At 42.3% G+C, this 21,938-nt stretch overlaps 1 protein-coding gene across 2 annotated transcripts; it reads left to right on the top strand.

The window, feature by feature from the left end:
- The first annotated feature begins 6,658 nt into the window (after positions 1-6,658).
- On the top strand, positions 6,659-21,336 carry LOC139559845 (ras-related protein Rab-6B-like). Of its 2 annotated transcripts, none has more exons than XM_071376221.1 (8): positions 6,659-6,865; positions 11,484-11,542; positions 11,850-11,915; positions 12,397-12,502; positions 12,743-12,854; positions 14,686-14,779; positions 15,862-15,928; positions 20,464-21,336. In XM_071376221.1, the coding sequence occupies exons 1-8, from the start codon at positions 6,796-6,798 to the stop codon at positions 20,526-20,528; spliced, it is 639 nt and encodes a 212-aa protein (XP_071232322.1). In that variant the 5' UTR covers positions 6,659-6,795; the 3' UTR covers positions 20,529-21,336. The 2 variants fall into 2 exon arrangements, with proteins under 2 accessions (XP_071232322.1, XP_071232323.1); XM_071376222.1 differs by having other exon boundaries at positions 6,664-6,865; positions 11,850-11,903.
- Positions 21,337-21,938: the final 602 nt, after the last annotated feature.

Below are 21,938 nucleotides of genomic sequence, written 5' to 3'. Positions count from 1 at the left end.
GTTTTCCTTTATTTTTTACTATTTTCTACATTGTAGAATAATAGTAAAGACATCAAAACTATGAATTAACACATATGGAATCATGTAGTTACCAAAAAAGTGTTAAACAAATCGAAATAGATTTTATATTTGAGATTCTTTAAATAGCCACCCTTAGCCTTGATGACAGCTTTGCACATTTTTGGCATTCTCTCAACCAGCTTCATGAGGTTAGTCACCTGGAATGCATTTAAATTAACAGGTGTGCCTTCTTAAAAATGAATTTGTGGAATTTCTTTCCTTCTTAATGAGGAAAGCCAATCTTGAGCCAATCAGTTCTGTTGTGACAAGGTAGAGGGGTATACAGAAGAGAGCCGTATTTGGTAAAAGACCAAGTCCATATTATGGCAAGAACAGCTCAAATAAGCAAAAAACAACGACAGTCCATCATTACTTTAAGACATGAAGGGCAGTCAATCAAGAACATTTCAAGAACTTTGATCGTTTCTTCAAGTGCAGTCGCAAATACCATCAAGTGCTATGATGAAACTAGCTCTCATGAGGACCGCCACAGGAATAGAATAAAATAAAAATATGAAGCAATGACTTTTAAATTCAATTTTCCCCTACCGTTCTCTCTCTGCTCCTGTACCGATACCCCCCTTATTCTCCCCCATCCTCTCCATCCATTAATCTTCTTCCCTATCCTTCTTCCCCATCCCCTCTTACCTCTCCTCCTCCATCCCTCTCTCCCCATCCCTCTTCCTCCATCCTTCTCTCCCCATCCCTCTTCCTCCATCCTTCTCTCCCCCATCCCGTATCCTCCATTCCTCTTCCTCCATCCCTCTTTCTCCATCCCTCTTCCTCCATCCCTCTTCCTCCATCCTTCTTCCTCCATCCTTCTCTCCCCATCCCTCTTCCTCCATCCTTCTTCCTCCATCCTTCTCTCCCCATCCCTCTCTCCCCATCCCTCTTCCTCCATCCCTCTCTTCCCATCCCTCTTCCTCCATCCTTCTCTCCCCCATCCCTCTTCCTCCATCCTTCTCTCCCCCATCCCTCTTCCTTCCTCCATCCTTCTCTCCCCATCCCTCTTCCTCCATCCCTCTTCCTCCATCCCTCTTCCTCCATCCTTCTCACCCCATCCCTCTTCCTCCATCCCTCTTCCTCCATCCTTCTCTCCCCATCCCTCTTCCTCCATCCCTCTTCCTCCATCCCTCTTCCTCCATCCCTCTCCCTCCATCCTTCTCTCCCCATCCCTCTTCCTCCATCCCTCTTCCTCCATCCCTCTTCCTCCATCCCTCTTCCTCCATCCTTCTCTCCCCATCCCTCTCTCCCCATCCCTCTTCCTCCATCCCTCTCTTCCCATCCCTCTTCCTCCATCCTTCTCTCCCCCATCCCTCTTCCTCCATCCTTCTCTCCCCCATCCCTCTTCCTCCATCCCTCTTCCTCCATCCCTCTTCCCCCATCCCTCTTCCTCCATCCCTCTCTCCCTCCTCCTCCTTTGCTGGCCTCACCACCTTCCTCAGCTAGTTCCTGGAGCACCAGTATGGCCTCACCACCTTCCTCAGCTAGTTCCTGGAGCACCAGTATGGCCTCACCACCTTCCTCAGCTAGTTCCTGGAGCACCAGTATGGCCTCACCACCTTCCTCAGCTAGTTCCTGGAGCACCAGTATGGCCTCACCACCTTCCTCAGCTAGTTCCTGGAGCACCAGTATGGCCTCACCACCTTCCTCAGCTAGTTCCTGGAGCACCAGTATGGCACCACCACCGCCTACGGCAGCTTGCTCATGGATGATGTGTTACGTACGCTACACACTTACTGTACACACACAAACGCACACATGCACACACATACGCACGCCAAACGCACGCATGCACTCACGCACACACACAATGTCTCTGAATGTATAGTTTTAAACATTGAATTGTTTTGACCCTAAACCCAACTGTGACGTCCACCCTGTTGGTTCTCTCCAGGGGCATCAACCTGCCCACGGTTGCTGTAGGGCTGCTGCTGGGCGGGGTGGTGATGAAGCTGTGTTTGGTACCTCTCTCCCTCTCCATCCTGCTCTGTGTACCTCTCGTCTTCATGGAGAGAGTGGCAGGGGTCAACGCGGGCTACAGTGACACACTGGACCAGTGGACTGTATGAAAATACCCCTCATTACTGTGTGGCACTATACTGTGTGACATTTGTTTCCTTTTGGCGGTACAAATCTTAACTCAATTATTAATGTTCAGTCTCCCTATGCTGTCTCTACGTCATTCACTTTATATAGACCACTGACTGTATTGTGTACTCAACATGTTGCACCGTTGTAGCCAAAGCAACCATCACTGATAGGTTGGCAAATATTATAGTCTATTCTATTCTGTTATTATTTTACCAGGTTTCTCCCTCTCTGTAACTCCAACTGTTCCTGTCTGAATTATGTCTTTAACCCTGTGTGTGGAGCAAACAACACAGAGTACATCTCTCTCTGTCACACTGGCTGCACTAATGTCACTTCCGACCCACTAAACTCTCACAGAGTCCAGGTACTGAATAGTTCATCTTTGAGTTATATCACTATATCAAATTCCCTGTCAAATGCTGTATATCAAATCAATATATCAAATTCCCTGTCAAATACTGTATATCAAATCAATATATCAAATCCCCTGTCAAATACTGTATATCAAATCAATATATCAAATCCCCTGTCAAATACTGTATATCAAATCAATATATCAAATCCCCTGTCAAATACTGGATATCAAATCAATATATCAAATCCCCTGTCAAATACTGTATATCAAATCAATATATCAAATCCTCTGTCAAATACTGTATATCAAATCAATATATCAAATTCCCTGTCAAATACTGTATATCAAATCAATATATCAAATCCCCTGTCAAATCTTCATTCTTCCACCTCCACAATATTTCCAAGTCAAGTCCTCCCTCTCCCGTCCTGCCGCTGAAACCCTCATACATGCATTAATCTCCTACTCTCCCGGCATCAACGCAAGCTCCCTCTATAAGCTCCAAATGGTTCAGAACTCTGTAGCCCGACTCCTCCAGCCCAAAGTCGTGGCAGCACATCAGCCCCATCCTCCAAGAACTCCACTGGCTCCCTGTCTCTCAACGCATTAACTACAAGATCCTCCTTCTGACCTACAAAGCTCTTCTCCACCTTGCCCCCCCCCCCCCCTTACCCCTCCGACCTTCTTCTCCCTTACCAACCCACACTCTCACTCTGTTCCACCACAGCAGGCCACCTTGCCGTTCCCAAGTCCAAGCTCCATGGCTCTGGAACTCCCTCCCTCCAGCCATCTGTGACTCTAAGTCCATCACCATCTTTCAGTCCCTCCTAAAGCCCCACCTCTTCTCCTTGGCCTACCCCTAAACCCCCCCCCCCCCCCACACACACACTCAAATCAAATCAAATGTTATCTGTCTCACACACCTGCTCGCTCACTCACACACTGGCACATCTCACTCTTTTCCCTGCTTAAACCCCTCCCCCTTCTCTTTGTTTCATGTTTCTGTTTCTTCCTGCTGCTAGTCTGGTGTTGCCTTGTTTGATCTGTTTAGTTTCTACAATTGTAAAGCGACTTTGGTTTCTTGAAAAGTGCTACAAAAGTCCCATGGATTATTATTATACGATATTATTACTATTATAGATTATTATATATTATTATTATATATTATTATTATTATTATTATTATTATATAACATTATTATAGATTATAATTAGAGATTATTATTATTATAAAATATTATTATTAGAGATTATTATTATTAAATATTGTTATGATATATTATGATATATTATGATATATTATTATATATTATTATTATTATGATATATTATTATATATTATTATTATTATTATTATATATTATTATATATTATTATTATATATTATTATTATTATATATTATTATTATATATTATTATATATTATTATTATATAGTATTATTACATATTATTATTAAAGAGGATTATTATTATATATTATTATTAAATATTATATAATAATAATAATAATAATAATCTATACTAATCTATAATAATAATATATAATAATAATATTTAATAATAATATAATTATATATTATTATTATATATTAGTATAGATTATTATTATTATTATTATTATTATATATTATTATTATATATTATTATTATATATTATTATTACATATTATTATTATATATTATTATTAGTAGTATTTTATATTATTAGTATTATTATAGATTATTATTATTATAGATTGTTATTATTATTATAGATTATTATTAGAGATGATGATTATTATATATTATTAATATATATTATTATTATTATATATTATTATTATTATATATTATTATTATTAGAGATTATTATTATTATATATTATTATTATTATATATTATTAATATATATTATTATTATTATATATTATTATTATTAGAGATTATTATTATTATATATTATTAATATATATTATTATTATATATTATTATTATTGGAGATTATTATTATTATGATATATTATTATTTTAGATTATTATTATTATTATTATATATTATTATTAGATATTTTTATTAGATATTTTTATTTATTATTATATATTATTATTATATATTATTATTAGAGATTATATTATTATTCGAGAGTATCATTATAGATTATTATTATTATTATAGATTATTATTATAGTTTACTATTATAGATGATGATTATTATTATAGATTGCTATTGTTATTCTAGATTATTATAATATATACTTGTTATGATTATATTATGATTATAAATTATTATAATAATATATTGTTATATTGTTATTGTTATTATATTTGATATCTAGCCTGGTCCCAGATCTGTGGCAACTGGCAAGACAGCAGTATTTCAAAGACATTTGGAAGAATGTAATATAAACTAGTCAGACCTCTCCTCCCAGGCTTACTCCATGTGTAGCTGTGTGCCCGCTGTGCCTGCTGTGACTGTTGGTGGGGCTGCCATGGGGATGGGCACGCCCGTCCAGGTTCCTCTACCAAGAGCAACCCCCATCTCCTGCCCTCCATGATCCTCATGGTCTTCACTGGATTCACCCCACAACCCCATCTACACTGAACAAAAATATAAACAAAACATGTAAAGTGTTGGTCCCATGTTTCATGAGCTGAGAAAAAAAAATCCCTGAAATGTTCCATACGCACAAAAAGCTTATTTCTCTCAAATTTTGTAAGCAAATTTGTTTAGATCCCTGTTAATGAGCATTTCTCCTTTGCCAAGATAATCCATCCACCTGACAGTTGGGGAGTATTTCTGTCTTTAATAAAGCCCTTTGGTGGGGAAAAAAGTATTAGATTTGGCTGGACCTGGCTCCCAAGTGGGTGGGCCTATGCCCTCCAAGGCCCACCCATGGCTGCGCCCCTGCCCAGTCATGTGAGATCCATAGATTAGGGCCTAATGAATTGATTTAAATTGACATATTTCCTTATATTAACTGTAACTTAGTAAAATCTTTGAAGTTGTTGCATGTTGCATTTATATTTTTGTTCAATATAGATTCCAAATATGTTTCAATCCATATATTTCATATATACTTCAGCCTGGCTGCCAGCCCTTGCTGTGTTTAAACTGGCCATTGACTACTCCTGTGTCTGGTGGAAGCAGGCCTGTGGGAATAAACTGAGCGCCTGTGGTTACTACTACAACAAACAACATCCTTCGGAACAGGTGCAGATGCACTTGATGTGCTTGTAAATTAGGGGTCGCCACGAACAAAGTCTTGTTGTCCTTGATTTTCGTGAACGTTTTATTTACACATTTTAGCAGATGCTCGTATCCAGAGCAACTTCAGGAGCAGTTCGGGTGAAGTGCCTTGTTAAAGGTCACATCGGCAGATGTTTATCCTAGTCAGCTTTGGGGATTCGAACCAGCAACCTTTTGGGTTATTGGGCTACAGGTGGGTTATACGTGCCTTTGGTCAGTGCTCTTATTCCTGGCTGGCTGGAGATTACAGCCATCACAGGCCTGGCCTGAGTATTAAGAAGGAGCCTGGGAGGCCGGTGTAAGAGGAAGGCACTGAGCCTGAGAGGGTCAAGGCCATTGGTACCTTCAGCTCAAGTTAGATCACAATACTGGAAACACTATGGTTGCAGGTTCAATTCCCGCATTGGCCAATTAAACTGAATATGTGCCACTGTCAATGAAAGCTCTGTTAGTCGCTTTGGATAAAAGTGCCTGCTGAATGACCATGTTATTATTATATTATGTAGTATCAACATTGAAGATTTTATTTTGGACTATAATACAAATTAACATAGCAGTTTCTTCCATTTTGAAGGGACTTTTGATAAAGGAATGTTTTCGGTTTGCTTATCATGAAAACGGTATATGCTACGGGTTTATTGTACAGTATTCGCATCGTTTTTAATTTTATGAGGATTTGTATCAATGACACTATTTGTGAATGAATGTGAATGTCATATTGCTATAACAAATTGTTTATAATACAATGTGTTTGGAAATAAAACTAACCTGAAAACACAGCTATTGCATTATGTTACTTACGTTGCTGAATATGCATACACGGTGTAAATGTAAGGAATAACGGTAGAAAATGCCATAATATTTCAGAAGGTGAGAGAACGAATAAGGTGAGGTCGCGCACAGGCGCACACGCATCCTAAATTGACAGGACGATGCTGGGCTGCATTCCCATCATTATATGAGCAGAGGAGGATCCCAACACACCGATAGTGAAAGAAACAACGCCTCTGGATCAGAAAACCTGTATTATAATCCGATAGAGTTTTATCGCTGTAACCATGTCCGCCGGAGGAGACTTGGGGAACCCTCTGAGGAAATTTAAACTCGTCTTTTTAGGAGAACAGAGCGGTGAGTCGAGCATTTTGGAGAGCCTTGGAGGCTTGCTTGGTTATCACTTGCCAAACATGCTAATGCATCCTGAAGGCCATAACTGTGTTATTTGGTCTATTTGAAAGTTTTCACTATTTTGTAAATGTTTTGAGAGGTTGTGTTATATGTTAGCTCAATCAACCAATTCACCGGTTGCTGTCACGATTTTGTTTTTGTAGAAAATTTGATTAGTCATCCATTGTGATCTTAAACGTCATGAAATAAATCTATCTTCCCGGGTTTCCAGATGTTCATATTTTATTTAAACCAATTTCTCTATTTAAACATGTCTTATTTTAATGTATAATTGGTATTAGAGAAAGATTACAGTAGACGACGTGAAATACGAATTTGGATGTTTTGATGTGGTGCAGTGACCGGCAGAAAGATTCGTTCTGTTTCAAGATTATAATAACATGTTATCACAGTTCCATCGTTGATTATATGCGTAAATGTAACATTAAAATGTATGACATGACAAGCTATAATTTTTTTGAGGTTTAAAAGGGATAAATAGACAAACAGTTCCCATGTGTCAGTCCGGGACACACCCAGGTTGGCGATGTCTGTAGAATATATAAACCTCGCAGTCACTGTCTCCAATCTCCATCACTTGACTCACAGTTCCGTAACAGAATGATAGTCACGAATGGTTTTTCCGTGTCGTAACATGATGATGTATTCAATAATTCAATCATTTAGGGAACAATGACTGTTTACGTGGTTGACATGGCACAGATTCAGGAGTCTAGATCGATAATGGTTTAGCGCTATAAACCTCTTGGAATATGTGGTCACTGGTCAGACATCAGACAGTCGGAGTGGCTATACACATCTCGGTACAATCCTGGAAGTGAAAAATACTAGTGGTTTATTTGTAATAGAATGGATGCTGTGTTAGGGTGTGTGTGTGTGTGTGTGTGTGTGTGTGTGTGTGTGTGTGTGTGTGTGTGTGTGTGTGTGTGTGTGTGTGTGTGTGTGTGTGTGTGTGTGTGTGTGTGTGTGTGTGTGTGCGTGCGTGCGTGCGTGCGTGCGTGCGTGCGTGCGTGCGTGCGTGCGTGCGTGAGTGAGTGAGAAAGAGAAAGATGAGATGTGTGTCACTCATGTCCATTATTTAGTGTATGTTCCTATGTGTGTGTGTGCGTGTATGTATGCACTGTATGTGTGTGTGTGTGCGTGTGTATGTAATGGTAGGTGTCATGGCTTTCCATAGAAAATTAATCTGAGATGTAGCTGCCCATGGTGCTCTGTGTGTGTGTGTGTGTGTGTGTGTGTGTGTGTGTGTGTGTGTGTGTGTGTGTGTGTGTGTGTGTGTGTGTGTGTGTGTGTGTGTGTGTGTGTGTGTGTGTGTGTGTGTGTGTGTGTGTGTGTGTGTGTGTGTGTGTGTGTGCGTGTGTGTGTGTGTGAGCATGTGTGTGAGCATGTGTGTGAGCATGTGTGTTATTGCATTTGTATGTAGCTAACACCCTAATGGTTTTCCGTAAGGTATGTGGTAATGTAGCGGTGTGGTGCTGATTGCAAGCCTGTAATGGCCACTGCCCATAGCCTTCTGTAGGTTACTAACTGTGATGTACTTAGCTACAAGGAGCCTAAGACACCTAGACAAAGCGAGTGCAACATTATCCATAGGCTAGTTATTGATTTCATAACAGTATGTATTTAATGTATGTATGTATGTATGTATGTATGTATGTATGTATGTATGTATGTATGTATGTATGTATGTATGTATGTATGTATGTATGTATGTATGTATGTATGTATGTATGTATGTATGTAGACAATGTATGTTCTGCACGGTACGTACAGGTAACTGCCAAAATAAATGAAACACTAACATAAAATGTCTTAATAGGGTGTGTCAGAACAGCTTCAATGCACCCTGACAATAGATTCTACAAGTGTCTGGAACTCTATTGGAGGGATGTGACACCATTCTTCCACAAGAAATTCCATCATTTGATGTTTTGTTGATGGTGTTGATAAATGCTGTCTCAGGCACAACTCCAGAATTATTTTGGCAGTTACCTGTATATATGTATTTGATAGAAAAAAGTCAAGGGGTCTGAATGCTTTCTGAAGGCACTGTATGTACAGAGCATCAGGAAAGTATTCAGACCCCTTCCCTTTTTCCACATTTTGTTACGTTACAGCCTGATTCTAAAATATATTAAATAAAACATTTTCCTCATAAATCTATGCACAATACCCCACAATGACATGATTTGGAAAGGCACACACCTGTCTATATAAGGTCCCACAGTTGACAGTGCATTTCAGAGCAGAAACCAAGCCATGAGGTCAAAGGAATTGTCTGTAGAGCTCCGAGACAGGATTGTGTCAAGGCACAGATCTGGGGAAGTGTAGCAAAACATTTCTGCAACATTGAAGGTCCCAAAGAACACAGTGGCCTCCATCATTCTGAAATGGAAGAAGTTTGGAACCACCAAGACTCTTCCTCAGCTGGCCGCCCGGCCAAACTGAGCAATCGGGGGAGAAGGGCCTTGGTCAGGGAGGTGACCAAGAACCCGATGGTCACTCTGACTGAGCTCCAGAGTTCCTCTGTGGAGATGGGAGAACCTTCCAGAAGGACAACCATCTCTGTAGCACTCCACCAATCATGCCTTTATGGTAGAGTGGCCAGATGGAAGCCACTCATCAGTAAATGGCACATGAAATCCCGCTTGGAGTTTTCCAAAAGTCACCTAAAGGACTCTCAGACCATGAGAAACAAGAGTCTCTGGTCTGATGAAACCAAGATTGAACTCTTTGTTCTGCCACAAGTGTCACGTCTGGAGGAAACCTGGCACCATCCCTACGGTGAAGCATGGTGGTGGCAGCATCATGCTGTGGGGATTTCTTTCATCGGCAGTGACTGGGAGACGAGTCAGGATCGAGGGCAAGATGAACGAGCAAAGTACAGAGAGATTCTTGATGAAAACCTGCTCCAGAGCGCTCAGGACCTCAGACTGGGTCGAAGGTTCACCTTCCAACAGTACAACGACCCTAAGCACACAGCCAAGACAATGCACGTCTCTGAATGTCCTTGAGTGGCCCAGCCAGAGCCCGGACTTGAACACAATCTAACCTCTCTGGAGAGACCTGAAAATAGCTGTGCAGTGACGCTCCCCATCCAACCTGACAGAGCTTGAGAGGATCTGCAGAGAAGAATGGGAGCATCTCCTCAAAATACAGGGGTGCCAAGCTTGTAGCGTCATACCCAAGAAGACTCGAGGCTGTAATCGCTGCCAAAGGTGCTTCAACAATGTACTGATTAAAGGGTCTGAATACTTATATTTCAGTTTATTATTTTGTATACATTTGCAAAAATGTCTAAACCTGTTTTTGCTTTGTCGTTATGGGGTATTGTGTGTAGATTGATGAGAAAACCCCCCCAATTTAATACATTTTAAAATGAGGCCGTAACATAACAAAATGTGGGAAAGGTCAATGCGTATGAATACTTTCTAAATGCACTGTATAAGTATGTATGTATGTATGTATGTATGTATGTATGTATGTATGTATGTATGTATGTATGTATGTATGTATATACTGTGTGTATGGATGTATGTATGTATATACGGTATGTATGTATGTATGTATGTATGTATGTATGTATGTATGTATGTATGTATATACTGTGTGTATGGATGTATGTATGTATATACGGTATGTATGTATGTATGTATGTATGTATGTATGTATGTATGTATGTATGTATGTATGTATGTATGTATGTATGTATATATGTATATATGTATGTATATGCAGTATGTATTTATGTATGTATGTATTTGTATGTATGTATGTATGTATGTATGTATGTATGTATGTATGTATGTATGTATATACTGTGTGTATGTATGTATGTATGTATGTATGTATGTATGTATGTATGTATGTATGTATATACTGTATGTATATACTGTATGCATGTATGTATGTATGTATATACTGTATGTATGTATGTATGTATGTATGTATGTATGTATATACTGTATGTATGTATATACTGTATGTATGTTTGTATGTATGTATGTATGTATGTATGTATGTATGTATGTATGTATGTATGTATGTATGTATGTATGTACTGTATGTATGTATGTATATACTGTATGTATGTATATTCTATATGTATGGATGTGTATATATACTGTATGTATGTATGTATGTATGTATGTATGTATGTATGTATGTATGTATGTATATACTGTATGTATGTATATACTATATGTATGGATGTGTATATATACTGTATGTATGTAATGTATGTATGTATGTATGTATGTATATACTGTATATATGTATATACTATATGTATGGATGTGTATATATACTGTATGTATGTATGTATGTATGTATGTATGTATGTATGTATGTATGTATGTATGTATGTATGTATGTATATACTATATGTATGGATGTGTATATATACTGTATGTATGGATGTGTGTATGTATATACTGTATGTATGTATATACTATATGTATGGATGTGTATATATACTGTATGTATGGATGTGTGTATGTATATACTGTATGTACTGTATGTATGTATCTATGTTCACCCTTGTGTTCTGTTCATCTTCCAGTGGGGAAAACATCACTGATCACCAGGTTCATGTACGACAGCTTTGACAACACATATCAGGTAAAAGTTGGCTCCTTCATTTAATGTTCAGGTACAAACAAATTACAGGACATAAATTACAAACACATTACAGGACATCAATTACAGTACAAAGTACAAAGGGCAATACACATCTATTTACCATAGATTTGATTAGATGTCAGTGCTTGGCCTACACACTGAATAGCTTCTTATGTTTCCTATCTATCACAATACATATTTTCTTTTGTGAATAACAAACTATAGAGGGTAAAACACTGTACCCCGTGGGACTTATTTTATTGTTCTATTATTGCTAATATCACTTTCCTGTTGTTTTATTTGACAGGCAACCATTGGGATTGACTTCTTATCAAAGACCATGTACCTGGAGGACCGAACAGTAAGAAACTCTGTCAGTTTCCTGAAAGGAACACACAGATCAACACAGACTACATTATTTCTACACTTTTTAGTGGCCTAGCACGCTAACTAGCACAATAGCACTCCAATTCTCCTAGTATACAAGACATACTAACTATACCAGAGGAGGCTGGTGGGAGGAGCTATAGGAGGACAGGCTCATTGTAATGGCTTGAATGGAATAAATAGATTGGTATCAACCCCATGAAACATATTGAAACCACATGCTTGACTCCATTCTATTTATTCCATTCCAGCCATTACAATGAGCCCATCCTCCTATAGCTCTTCCCACCAGCCTCCACTGAACTATACATACTTGTACATACTACACACTAATTACATCGATGAGGCATTCATAAATGAGAATGTATTCTCATTTAACTTACCTGGTGAAATGAACTTAAATACACGTGTTAATACAGAGCTGTTGTTTAGCCAGTACTGTATCTCTGTGTATGCTATCTATCTAGGTGAGGCTGCAGCTGTGGGATACAGCTGGCCAGGAGCGCTTCAGGAGTCTGATTCCTAGCTACATACGGGACTCTACTGTCGCTGTGGTGGTGTATGACATCACAAGTGAGCATTGCAACTCACACAACAAGCAGAACCACATGCGCACACACACACACACACACACACACACACACACACACACACACACACACACACACACACACACACACACACACACACACACACACACACACACACACACACACACACACACAGTTACCCTGTGTACTATAGTGGCGTGTCATTTTGGTTTACACCGTAAAATACAGTAAAAATGTTGTAAATTATGTATTTCCCCTACAGACATGAACTCGTTCCAGCAGACCTGTAAGTGGATTGATGACGTTCGAACAGAGAGGGGCAGTGATGTCATCATCATGTTAGTGGGCAACAAGACAGACCTGGAGGAGAAGAGGTGGGTCTAGTTCAGGGTTCCCCAACTGGCAGCCCGCGGGCCGAATTTGGGCCACTGGTGGTAATATTTGATCCCCCAAGTTGTTGGACATAATTTTTTATTTATTTTATCTTTATTTAACTAGGCAAGTCAGTTAGGAACAAATTCTTATTTACAATGGCGTCCTAGGAACAGTGGGTTAACTGCCTTACTCAGGGGCAGAACAACATATATTTACCTTGTCAGCTCGGGGATTCAATCTAACAACCTTTCGGTTACTGGCGCAATGTTCTAATCACTAGGCTACCTGCCGCCCCAGGACTGTAAGACTGTAAAAACAACAGGAAATCAGCTCCAAGTTATTTTAATGTAAGAAATCTGGTCCCAAGTGTTCCCACGCATAATAGAAAGACACATGCTTGTATACAAATGTAAGCAAGGTTTGTAATGATTATGTTTTAGTCAAACATATCTGTCTGGGTCTCTTGCGGTCAATTTGCACTACAAATTATTAGTAATTATGTTCCGGCCAGCCGACCATCCTCAAAAAAAAATGTTCCATGGCTGAAACGAGTTGATGATCCCTGTCTGAAACGAGTTGATGATCCCTGTCTGAAACGAGTTGATGATCCCTGTCTGAAACGAGTTGATGATCCCTGTCTGAAACTAGTTGATGATCCGTGTCTGAAACTAGTTGATGATCCCTGTCTGAAACGAGTTGATGATCCCTGTCTGAAACTAGTTGATGATCCCTGTCTGAAACGAGTTGATGATCCCTGTCTGAAACGAGTTGATGATCCCTGTCTGAAACGAGTTGATGATCCCTGTCTGAAACTAGTTGATGATCCCTGTCTGAAACGAGTTGATGATCCCTGTCTGAAACGAGTTGATGATCCCTGTCTGAAACGAGTTGATGATCCCTGTCTGAAACTAGTTGATGATCCCTGTCTGAAACTAGTTGATGATCCCTGTCTGAAACGAGTTGATGATCCCTGTCTGAAACGAGTTGATGATCCCTGTCTGAAACGAGTTGATGATCCCTGTCTGAAACGAGTTGATGATCCCTGTCTGAAACGAGTTGATGATCCCTGTCTGAAACTAGTTGATGATCCCTGTCTGAAACTAGTTGATGATCCGTGTCTGAAACTAGTTGATGATCCCTGTCTGAAACTAGTTGATGATCCCTGTCTGAAACTAGTTGATGATCCCTGCTCTAGTTTATATCTGACAAATGTATTACATATACACTGACTGTACAAAACATTAGTTACCCATGCTCTTAGCATGACATAGACCGACTTTCTAAATCCTCTTCAATCAGTGTAGATGAAGGGAGGGAGACAGGTTAAAGGATGATTTTTAAGCCTTGAGACAATTGACACATGGATTGTGTATGCGTGCAATTCAGAGGGTGAATGGGCAAGATAAAATATTTAAGTGCCTTTGAATGTTGTATGGTAGTAGGTGCCAAGCGCACCTGTTATATGTGTCAATAACTGCAACGGTGCTGGGTTTTTCACGCTCAACAGTTTCCTTTGTGTATCAAGAATGGTCCACCACCCAAAGGACTTTCAGCCAATTTGACACAACTGTAGGAAGCATTGGAGTCAACACGGGCCAGCATCCCTGTATAAGCTTTCCGGAGGGGTAGTTTGTCTGAAGTTAATGCTACTTTTTCAATCCCTTTAAATGGATTATATATGCATTTACAGCGTGAACATGAGTCACCTGATTTGATTCAACTATGCATCAATTGTTCAACGTCATTGGTTCTACATAAACCGTTTAAGATGTCTATCAAGTATTTCCCTTGAAACATTTGAATGCATGCTATGGTCTGATTCTCCCACAGGCAAATCACTATTGAGGCGGGAGAGCAGAGAGCCAAAGAACTGAACGTGATGTTCATCGAAACTAGTGCCAAGACAGGCACCAATGTCAAACAGGTGATTCTTGCTATATCAAATCAAATCAAATGTATTTATATAGCCCTTCTTACATCAGCTGATATCTCAAAGTGCTGTACAGAAACCCAGCCTAAAACCCCAAACAGCAAGCAATGCAGGTGTAGAAGCACGGTGGCTAGGAAAATCTCCCTAGAAAGGCCAAAACCTAGGAAGAAACTTAGAGAGGAACTAGGCTATGAGGGGTGGCCAGTCCTCTTCTGGCTGTGCCGGGTGGAGATTATAACAGAACATGGCCAAGATGTTCAAATGTTCATAAATGACCAGCATGGTCAAATAATAATAATCACAGTAGTTGTCGAGGGTGCAACAAGTCAGCATCTCAGGAGTAAATGTCAGTTGGCTTTTCATAGCCGATCATTAAGAGTATCTCTACCGCTCCTGCTGTCTCTAGAGAGTTGAAAAAAGCAGGTCTGGGACAGGTAGCACATCCGGTGAACAGGTCAGGGTTCCATAGCCGCAGGCAGAACAGTTGAAACTGGAGCAGTAGCATGGCCAGGTGGACTGGGGACAGCAAGGAGTCATCATGCCAGGTAGTCCTGAAGCATGGTCCTAGGACTCAGGTCCTCCGAGAGAGAGAAAGAAAGAGATAAAGAGAGAATTAGAGAGAGCATACTTAAATTCACACAGGACACCGGATAAGACAGGAGAAGTACTCCAGATATAACAGACTGACCCTAGCCCCCCGACACAAACTACTGCAGCATAAATAGTGGAGGCTGAGACAGGAGGGGTCAGGAGACACTGGCCCCATCCGATGATACCCCCGGACAGGGCCAAACAGACAGGATATAACCCCACCCACTTTGCCAAATAAATTTAGCATTTCTTAATTAGGCAGTCAACATTTCAGAATTTTAGCTTCTTAATATGCTTCATGTCACTCAAACATAAGATTTAGATTGTGGAAATTCTTTCTAGTATGTCGTTTTATTATGTTAGTTTTATTCTATTCTTTCAAACTATTTCCCTTCCTCTCTTGCTCTCTCTCTTCCTTCCTCTCTCTTTCGCTTCCTCCTTCTTCCTCCCTCCCTCTCTTTCTCTTTCTCTCTCTCCCTCTCCAGCTGTTTCGGCGTGTTGCAGCAACCTTACCTGGGATGGAGAGTTTGGACGATGTGAACCCTGAAGGCAGTATCCTTTAGAACAGAGAGAGTGAGTGACTCAACACTGTTAATCAAGGCTCAGAACAACGAAGAGAAACTCAGTAGAGGGAAAGAATCCTTTAACTCATCGTGGTTGCTGGTACGGTAATAAAGAAGTAGGCAGAAATAGGCTGCCATCTCCAGTGCAGTGAACCCGTAATATGATCAATGGTATGTATAGAATCTATACTGCCCTACAAAGGCAAAGTTCAGTAACTACGTTATGGTACTTCATGATGTATTTTGATCGATTGGCTTGTTCTTGTTTCAGGTAACTAAATACCACATTAATCAGATAACATACCTGGCCTTTACAACAGATGAAAGGTTTTGTAGGGCAGTATAGGACAAGGGGAAAGGATCCCCCCTAATGATGGTATAGCAGGATAGCAGCCTAGTGATGGTATAGCAGGGTAGGCCCCTGTACCTAGGGAGTAGAGCCCTGCACGGGCATGAAATTTAAGCCTGAGCCCTTCCAATACCCACAACATTCAGGCCCTACCGTTCCCTCGCCCGTACCGTTAGCTGCTCCTCTCTGTCTGTCCCCTGCTCCATCTCTGCACTGCTGCGTTTATCTGCTCCAATATTCTCTCTACATGTCTGAGTATCCATAACAATGGCTCCGCTTGGCTGCCCACAAGACGAGAGAGGGACTGACTGAGTTGGCTGCTCACCAGACGAGAGAGGGACTGACTGAGTTGGCTGCTCACAAGACGAGGGACTGACTGAGTTGGCTGCTCACCAGATGAGAGAGGGACTGACTGAGTTGGTTGCTCACCAGACGAGAGAGGGACTGACTGAGTTGCCTGCTCACCAGACGAGAGAGGGACTGACTGAGTTGCCTGCTCACCAGACGAGAGAGGGACTGACTGAGTTGGTTGCTCACCAGACGAGAGAGGGACTGACTGAGTTGGCTGCTCACCAGACGAGAGAGGGACTGACTGAGTTGGCTGCTCACCAGACGAGAGAGGGACTGACTCAGTTGGTTGCTCACCAGACGAGAGAGGGACTGACTGAGTTGGTTGCTCACCAGACGAGGGACTGACTGACTGAGTTGGCTGCTCACCAGACGAGGGACTGACTGAGTTGGCTGCTCACCAGACGAGAGAGGGACTGACTGAGTTGGTTGCTCACCAGACGAGAGAGGGACTGACTGAGTTGGCTGCTCACAAGACGAGGGACTGACTGAGTTGGCTGCTCACCAGACGAGAGAGGGACTGACTGAGTTGGTTGCTCACCAGACGGGAGAGGGACTGACTGAGTTGGTTGCTCACCAGACGAGAGAGGGACTGACTGAGTTGGTTGCTCACCAGACGAGGGACTGACTGAGTTGGCTGCTCACCAGACGAGAGAGGGACTGACTGAGTTGGTTGCTCACCAGACGAGAGAGGCACTGACTGAGTTGGCTGCTCACAAGACGAGGGACTGACTGAGTTGGCTGCTCACAAGACGAGGGACTGACTGAGTTGGTTGCTCACCAGACGAGAGAGGGACTGACTAAGTTGGCTGCTCACCAGACGAGAGAGGGACTGACTGAGTTGGCTGCTCACCAGACGAGAGAGGGACTGACTGAGTTGGTTGCTCACCAGACGAGAGAGGGACTGACTGAGTTGGCTGCTCACCAGACGAGGGACTGACTGAGTTGGCTGCTCACCAGACGAGAGAGGGACTGACTGAGTTGGTTGCTCACCAGACGAGAGAGGGACTGACTGAGTTGGTTGCTCACCAGACGAGAGAGGGACTGACTGAGTTGGCTGCTCACAAGACGAGGGACTGACTGAGTTGGCTGCTCACCAGACGAGAGAGGGACTGACTGAGTTGGCTGCTCACCAGACGAGAGAGGGACTGACTCAGTTGGTTGCTCACCAGACGAGAGAGGGACTGACTGAGTTGGTTGCTCACCAGACGAGGGACTGACTGACTGAGTTGGCTGCTCACAAGACGAGGGACTGACTGAGTTGGCTGCTCACCAGACGAGAGAGGGACTGACTGAGTGGGTGCTCACCAGACGAGAGAGGGACTGACTGAGTTGGTTGCTCACCAGACGAGAGAGGCACTGACTGAGTTGGCTGCTCACAAGACGAGGGACTGACTGAGTTGGCTGCTCACAAGACGAGGGGCTGACTGAGTTGGTTGCTCACCAGACGAGAGAGGGACTGACTGAGTTGGCTGCTCACCAGACGAGAGAGGGACTGACTGAGTTGGTTGCTCACCAGACGAGAGAGGGACTGACTGAGTTGGCTGCTCACCAGACGAGGGACTGACTGAGTTGGCTGCTCACCAGACGAGAGAGGGACTGACTGAGTTGGTTGCTCACCAGACGAGAGAGGGACTGACTGAGTTGGCTGCTCACAAGACGAGGGACTGACTGAGTTGGCTGCTCACAAGACGAGGGACTGACTGAGTTGGTTGCTCACCAGACGAGAGAGGGACTGACTGAGTTGGTTGCTCACCAGACGAGAGAGGGACTGACTGAGTTGGCTGCTCACCAGACGAGAGAGGGACTGACTGAGTTGGTTGCTCACCAGACGGGGGAGGGACTGACTGAGTTGGTTGCTCACCAGACGAGAGAGGGACTGACTGAGTTGGTTGCTCACCAGACGAGGGACTGACTGAGTTGGCTGCTCACCAGACGAGAGAGGGACTGACTGAGTTGGTTGCTCACCAGACGAGAGAGGCACTGACTGAGTTGGCTGCTCACAAGACGAGGGACTGACTGAGTTGGCTGCTCACAAGACGAGGGACTGACTGAGTTGGTTGCTCACCAGACGAGAGAGGGACTGACTAAGTTGGCTGCTCACCAGACGAGAGAGGGACTGACTGAGTTGGCTGCTCACCAGACGAGAGAGGGACTGACTGAGTTGGTTGCTCACCAGACGAGAGAGGGACTGACTGAGTTGGCTGCTCACCAGACGAGGGACTGACTGAGTTGGCTGCTCACCAGACGAGAGAGGGACTGACTGAGTTGGTTGCTCACCAGACGAGAGAGGGACTGACTGAGTTGGTTGCTCACCAAACGAGAGAGGGACTGACTGAGTTGGCTGCTCACAAGACGAGGGACTGACTGAGTTGGCTGCTCACCAGACGAGAGAGGGACTGACTGAGTTGGCTGCTCACCAGACGAGAGAGGGACTGACTCAGTTGGTTGCTCACCAGACGAGAGAGGCACTGACTGAGTTGGCTGCTCACAAGACGAGGGACTGACTGAGTTGGCTGCTCACAAGACGAGGGGCTGACTGAGTTGGTTGCTCACCAGACGAGAGAGGGACTGACTGAGTTGGCTGCTCACCAGACGAGAGAGGGACTGACTGAGTTGGTTGCTCACCAGACGAGAGAGGGACTGACTGAGTTGGCTGCTCACCAGACGAGGGACTGACTGAGTTGGCTGCTCACCAGACGAGAGAGGGACTGACTGAGTTGGTTGCTCACCAGACGAGAGAGGGACTGACTGAGTTGGCTGCTCACAAGACGAGGGACTGACTGAGTTGGCTGCTCACAAGACGAGGGACTGACTGAGTTGGTTGCTCACCAGACGAGAGAGGGACTGACTGAGTTGGTTGCTCACCAGACGAGAGAGGGACTGACTGAGTTGGCTGCTCACCAGACGAGAGAGGGACTGACTGAGTTGGTTGCTCACCAGACGAGAGAGGGACTGACTGAGTTGGCTGCTCACAAGACGAGGGACTGACTGAGTTGGCTGCTCACCAGACGAGAGAGGGACTGACTGAGTTGGTTGCTCACCAGACGAGAGAGGGACTGACTGAGTTGGCTGCTCACCAGACGAGAGAGGGACTGACTGAGTTGGTTGCTCACCAGACGAGAGAGGGACTGACTGAGTTGGTTGCTCACCAGACGAGAGAGGGACTGACTGAGTTGGTTGCTCACCAGACGAGAGAGGGACTGACTGAGTTGGTTGCTCACCAGACGAGAGAGGGACTGACTGAGTTGGTTGCTCACCAGACGAGAGAGGGACTAACTGAGTTGTTAAGTAGCTTCTTTAGATCACTCTAAACTCTGTCAAACGTGTGAAATAATCTCTCCAGTTGAAGCACTTCTGACACCGTGTTATGATGTTAAGAGATGATTGTACAGAGACACTGTGAATAAGAGCAGGAGGGTGTGAATGGCTCAGCTTCAAAATGTTATTGATCAATTGAATAATTCTTGAAAATGATACCCAAGCCTGGCCAATACCCCAGTTATTGATTTAAAAAACAGGCCCTTCCTAACCCGATGTATAATGTCGGGGCCCTTAGGGCTCGAGTTGGGTAGCAGAGCTGTACTAGGGAGACATGACGAAGAATACACTATTGTGGTTGGAAGGAGGGCGTACTGTAGTTACATATAGTGTGGAATTGTGTGTGTGGGTGTGAGAGAGAAAGATAGAGGGTCTATTATATTGCATTAAAGTAATTTTTGTTGACTGTTATGTGACAGTTTTGTTGTTTAGAATGGAATATGCAGATAATGTTTAACCATTTTCTATGTGTTCCCCAAGTTTTCCTTAATTCCTTAATTTTCCAGTGATTGACATAAAGCTGGACAAACCAGCAGAACCCACTGTCCCAGAGGGCGGGTGCTCGTGTTAATGCAGAGCTGTCAGACAGCTTCCTTCACACCATAGGCTTGTTGTGTTGCTTCCTACTGGTTAGCTTCCAGTTGACTTTTCTGATTGGATATGGGCCTTGTACCGTATATATCCGATTAGACGAATCAAGTGTTATTTCAGTCTTCAGTTGTAAAATATTGTATACTTTGTCAATATGTAGCTAAGTGCCGGACAAGAAAAAAAAAAAAAAAAGAAAAGGAAAATGGAATGAAACTCGAATTATTTTCGCCGTTATGTTTTGTATTTTTTTATATAAAAGGGAAAGCACCAAAAATGAGGCTTAAATGGGGAGAAGTGGGCCAGTCCATTTTCAAGATGGCTGCCCTGTCTGAATGTCTGCAGCACGCATGCACGCTGATCTCATGCCTCTCGAACCCCGGAGCTGCTCGACTAACTTAGAATGTTTTATAGCGTAATAATAGCATACTCATATCAACAATGTGTTCCAATTCATATTCCCCACAGGAGTTGATTTACCGTAGATTCACCCTTAAGTTACTGTAGCTGTGAAAATGTGTAACTCTCAATGGGCAACTTTTATAGAACAACTGTGCTGTGGTACAAGAAGAAAAAAGCCAATGGAATTTCACATGCCCTCCCCTTCTCTCCCTCCGTTCCCCCGGCAACACACATAACGATCCACTGTACTGCACTGTATATAATATGTATGTCGTGAACGTCCCTTAGTAAAAGTGGTCATTGTTCACCGGTATGAGTAATCTAACAATGTTTAATGATTAATAAATAAAAGATTAAAAGGGCTTCACTCTTCTAACCATCCACACTTACCCATTTCAAAATGGTCTCGTCTTTCAAAAGTGTCTCTTGCTTTACTCGTAGTTATATTTATGATCCTTTCAAATACATACTGTATATCAGACTAAGTCAGAATATAACATGATCATGTTATGTAGAATTAAAACCTCTCATTTACAGTTCAAATCAAATTGTATTTGTCACATGCTCTGAATACAACAGGTGTAGACCTTACTGTGAAATGCTTACTTTAAAACCTTTAACCAACAATGCAGTTCAAGAAAGAGTTAAAAAATATTTACTAAATAAACTAAAGTAAAAAAGTAAAAGATAAAAGTAATACAATAAAAATAACGAGGCTATATACAGAGGGTACCGGTATCGAGTCAATAACTATTAAATGATGTTGGGCATAGTGGGCACATGGTGGGGGGAAATGGAGACCATGGTTAGAGACTATTACCTATTTGACACTACCAGGGGTCTAACCTGCTTTTGAAAGCAAAAGTCAAATTGAAAACATAATTGGCAATATTGATTTTCATTAATAGCAAGCTAGGAGGACTGATGGTTTGCTTAGCTAATCTACTGTAGCAAGTCTGTTAGGTAACTACTGTAGCCATCTAGGAAACTT

Source organism: Salvelinus alpinus, chromosome 30, assembly GCF_045679555.1.
Source record: "Salvelinus alpinus chromosome 30, SLU_Salpinus.1, whole genome shotgun sequence".
Lineage (NCBI taxonomy): Eukaryota > Metazoa > Chordata > Actinopteri > Salmoniformes > Salmonidae > Salvelinus > Salvelinus alpinus.
This window is presented reverse-complemented; position numbering and strand designations above follow the sequence as displayed.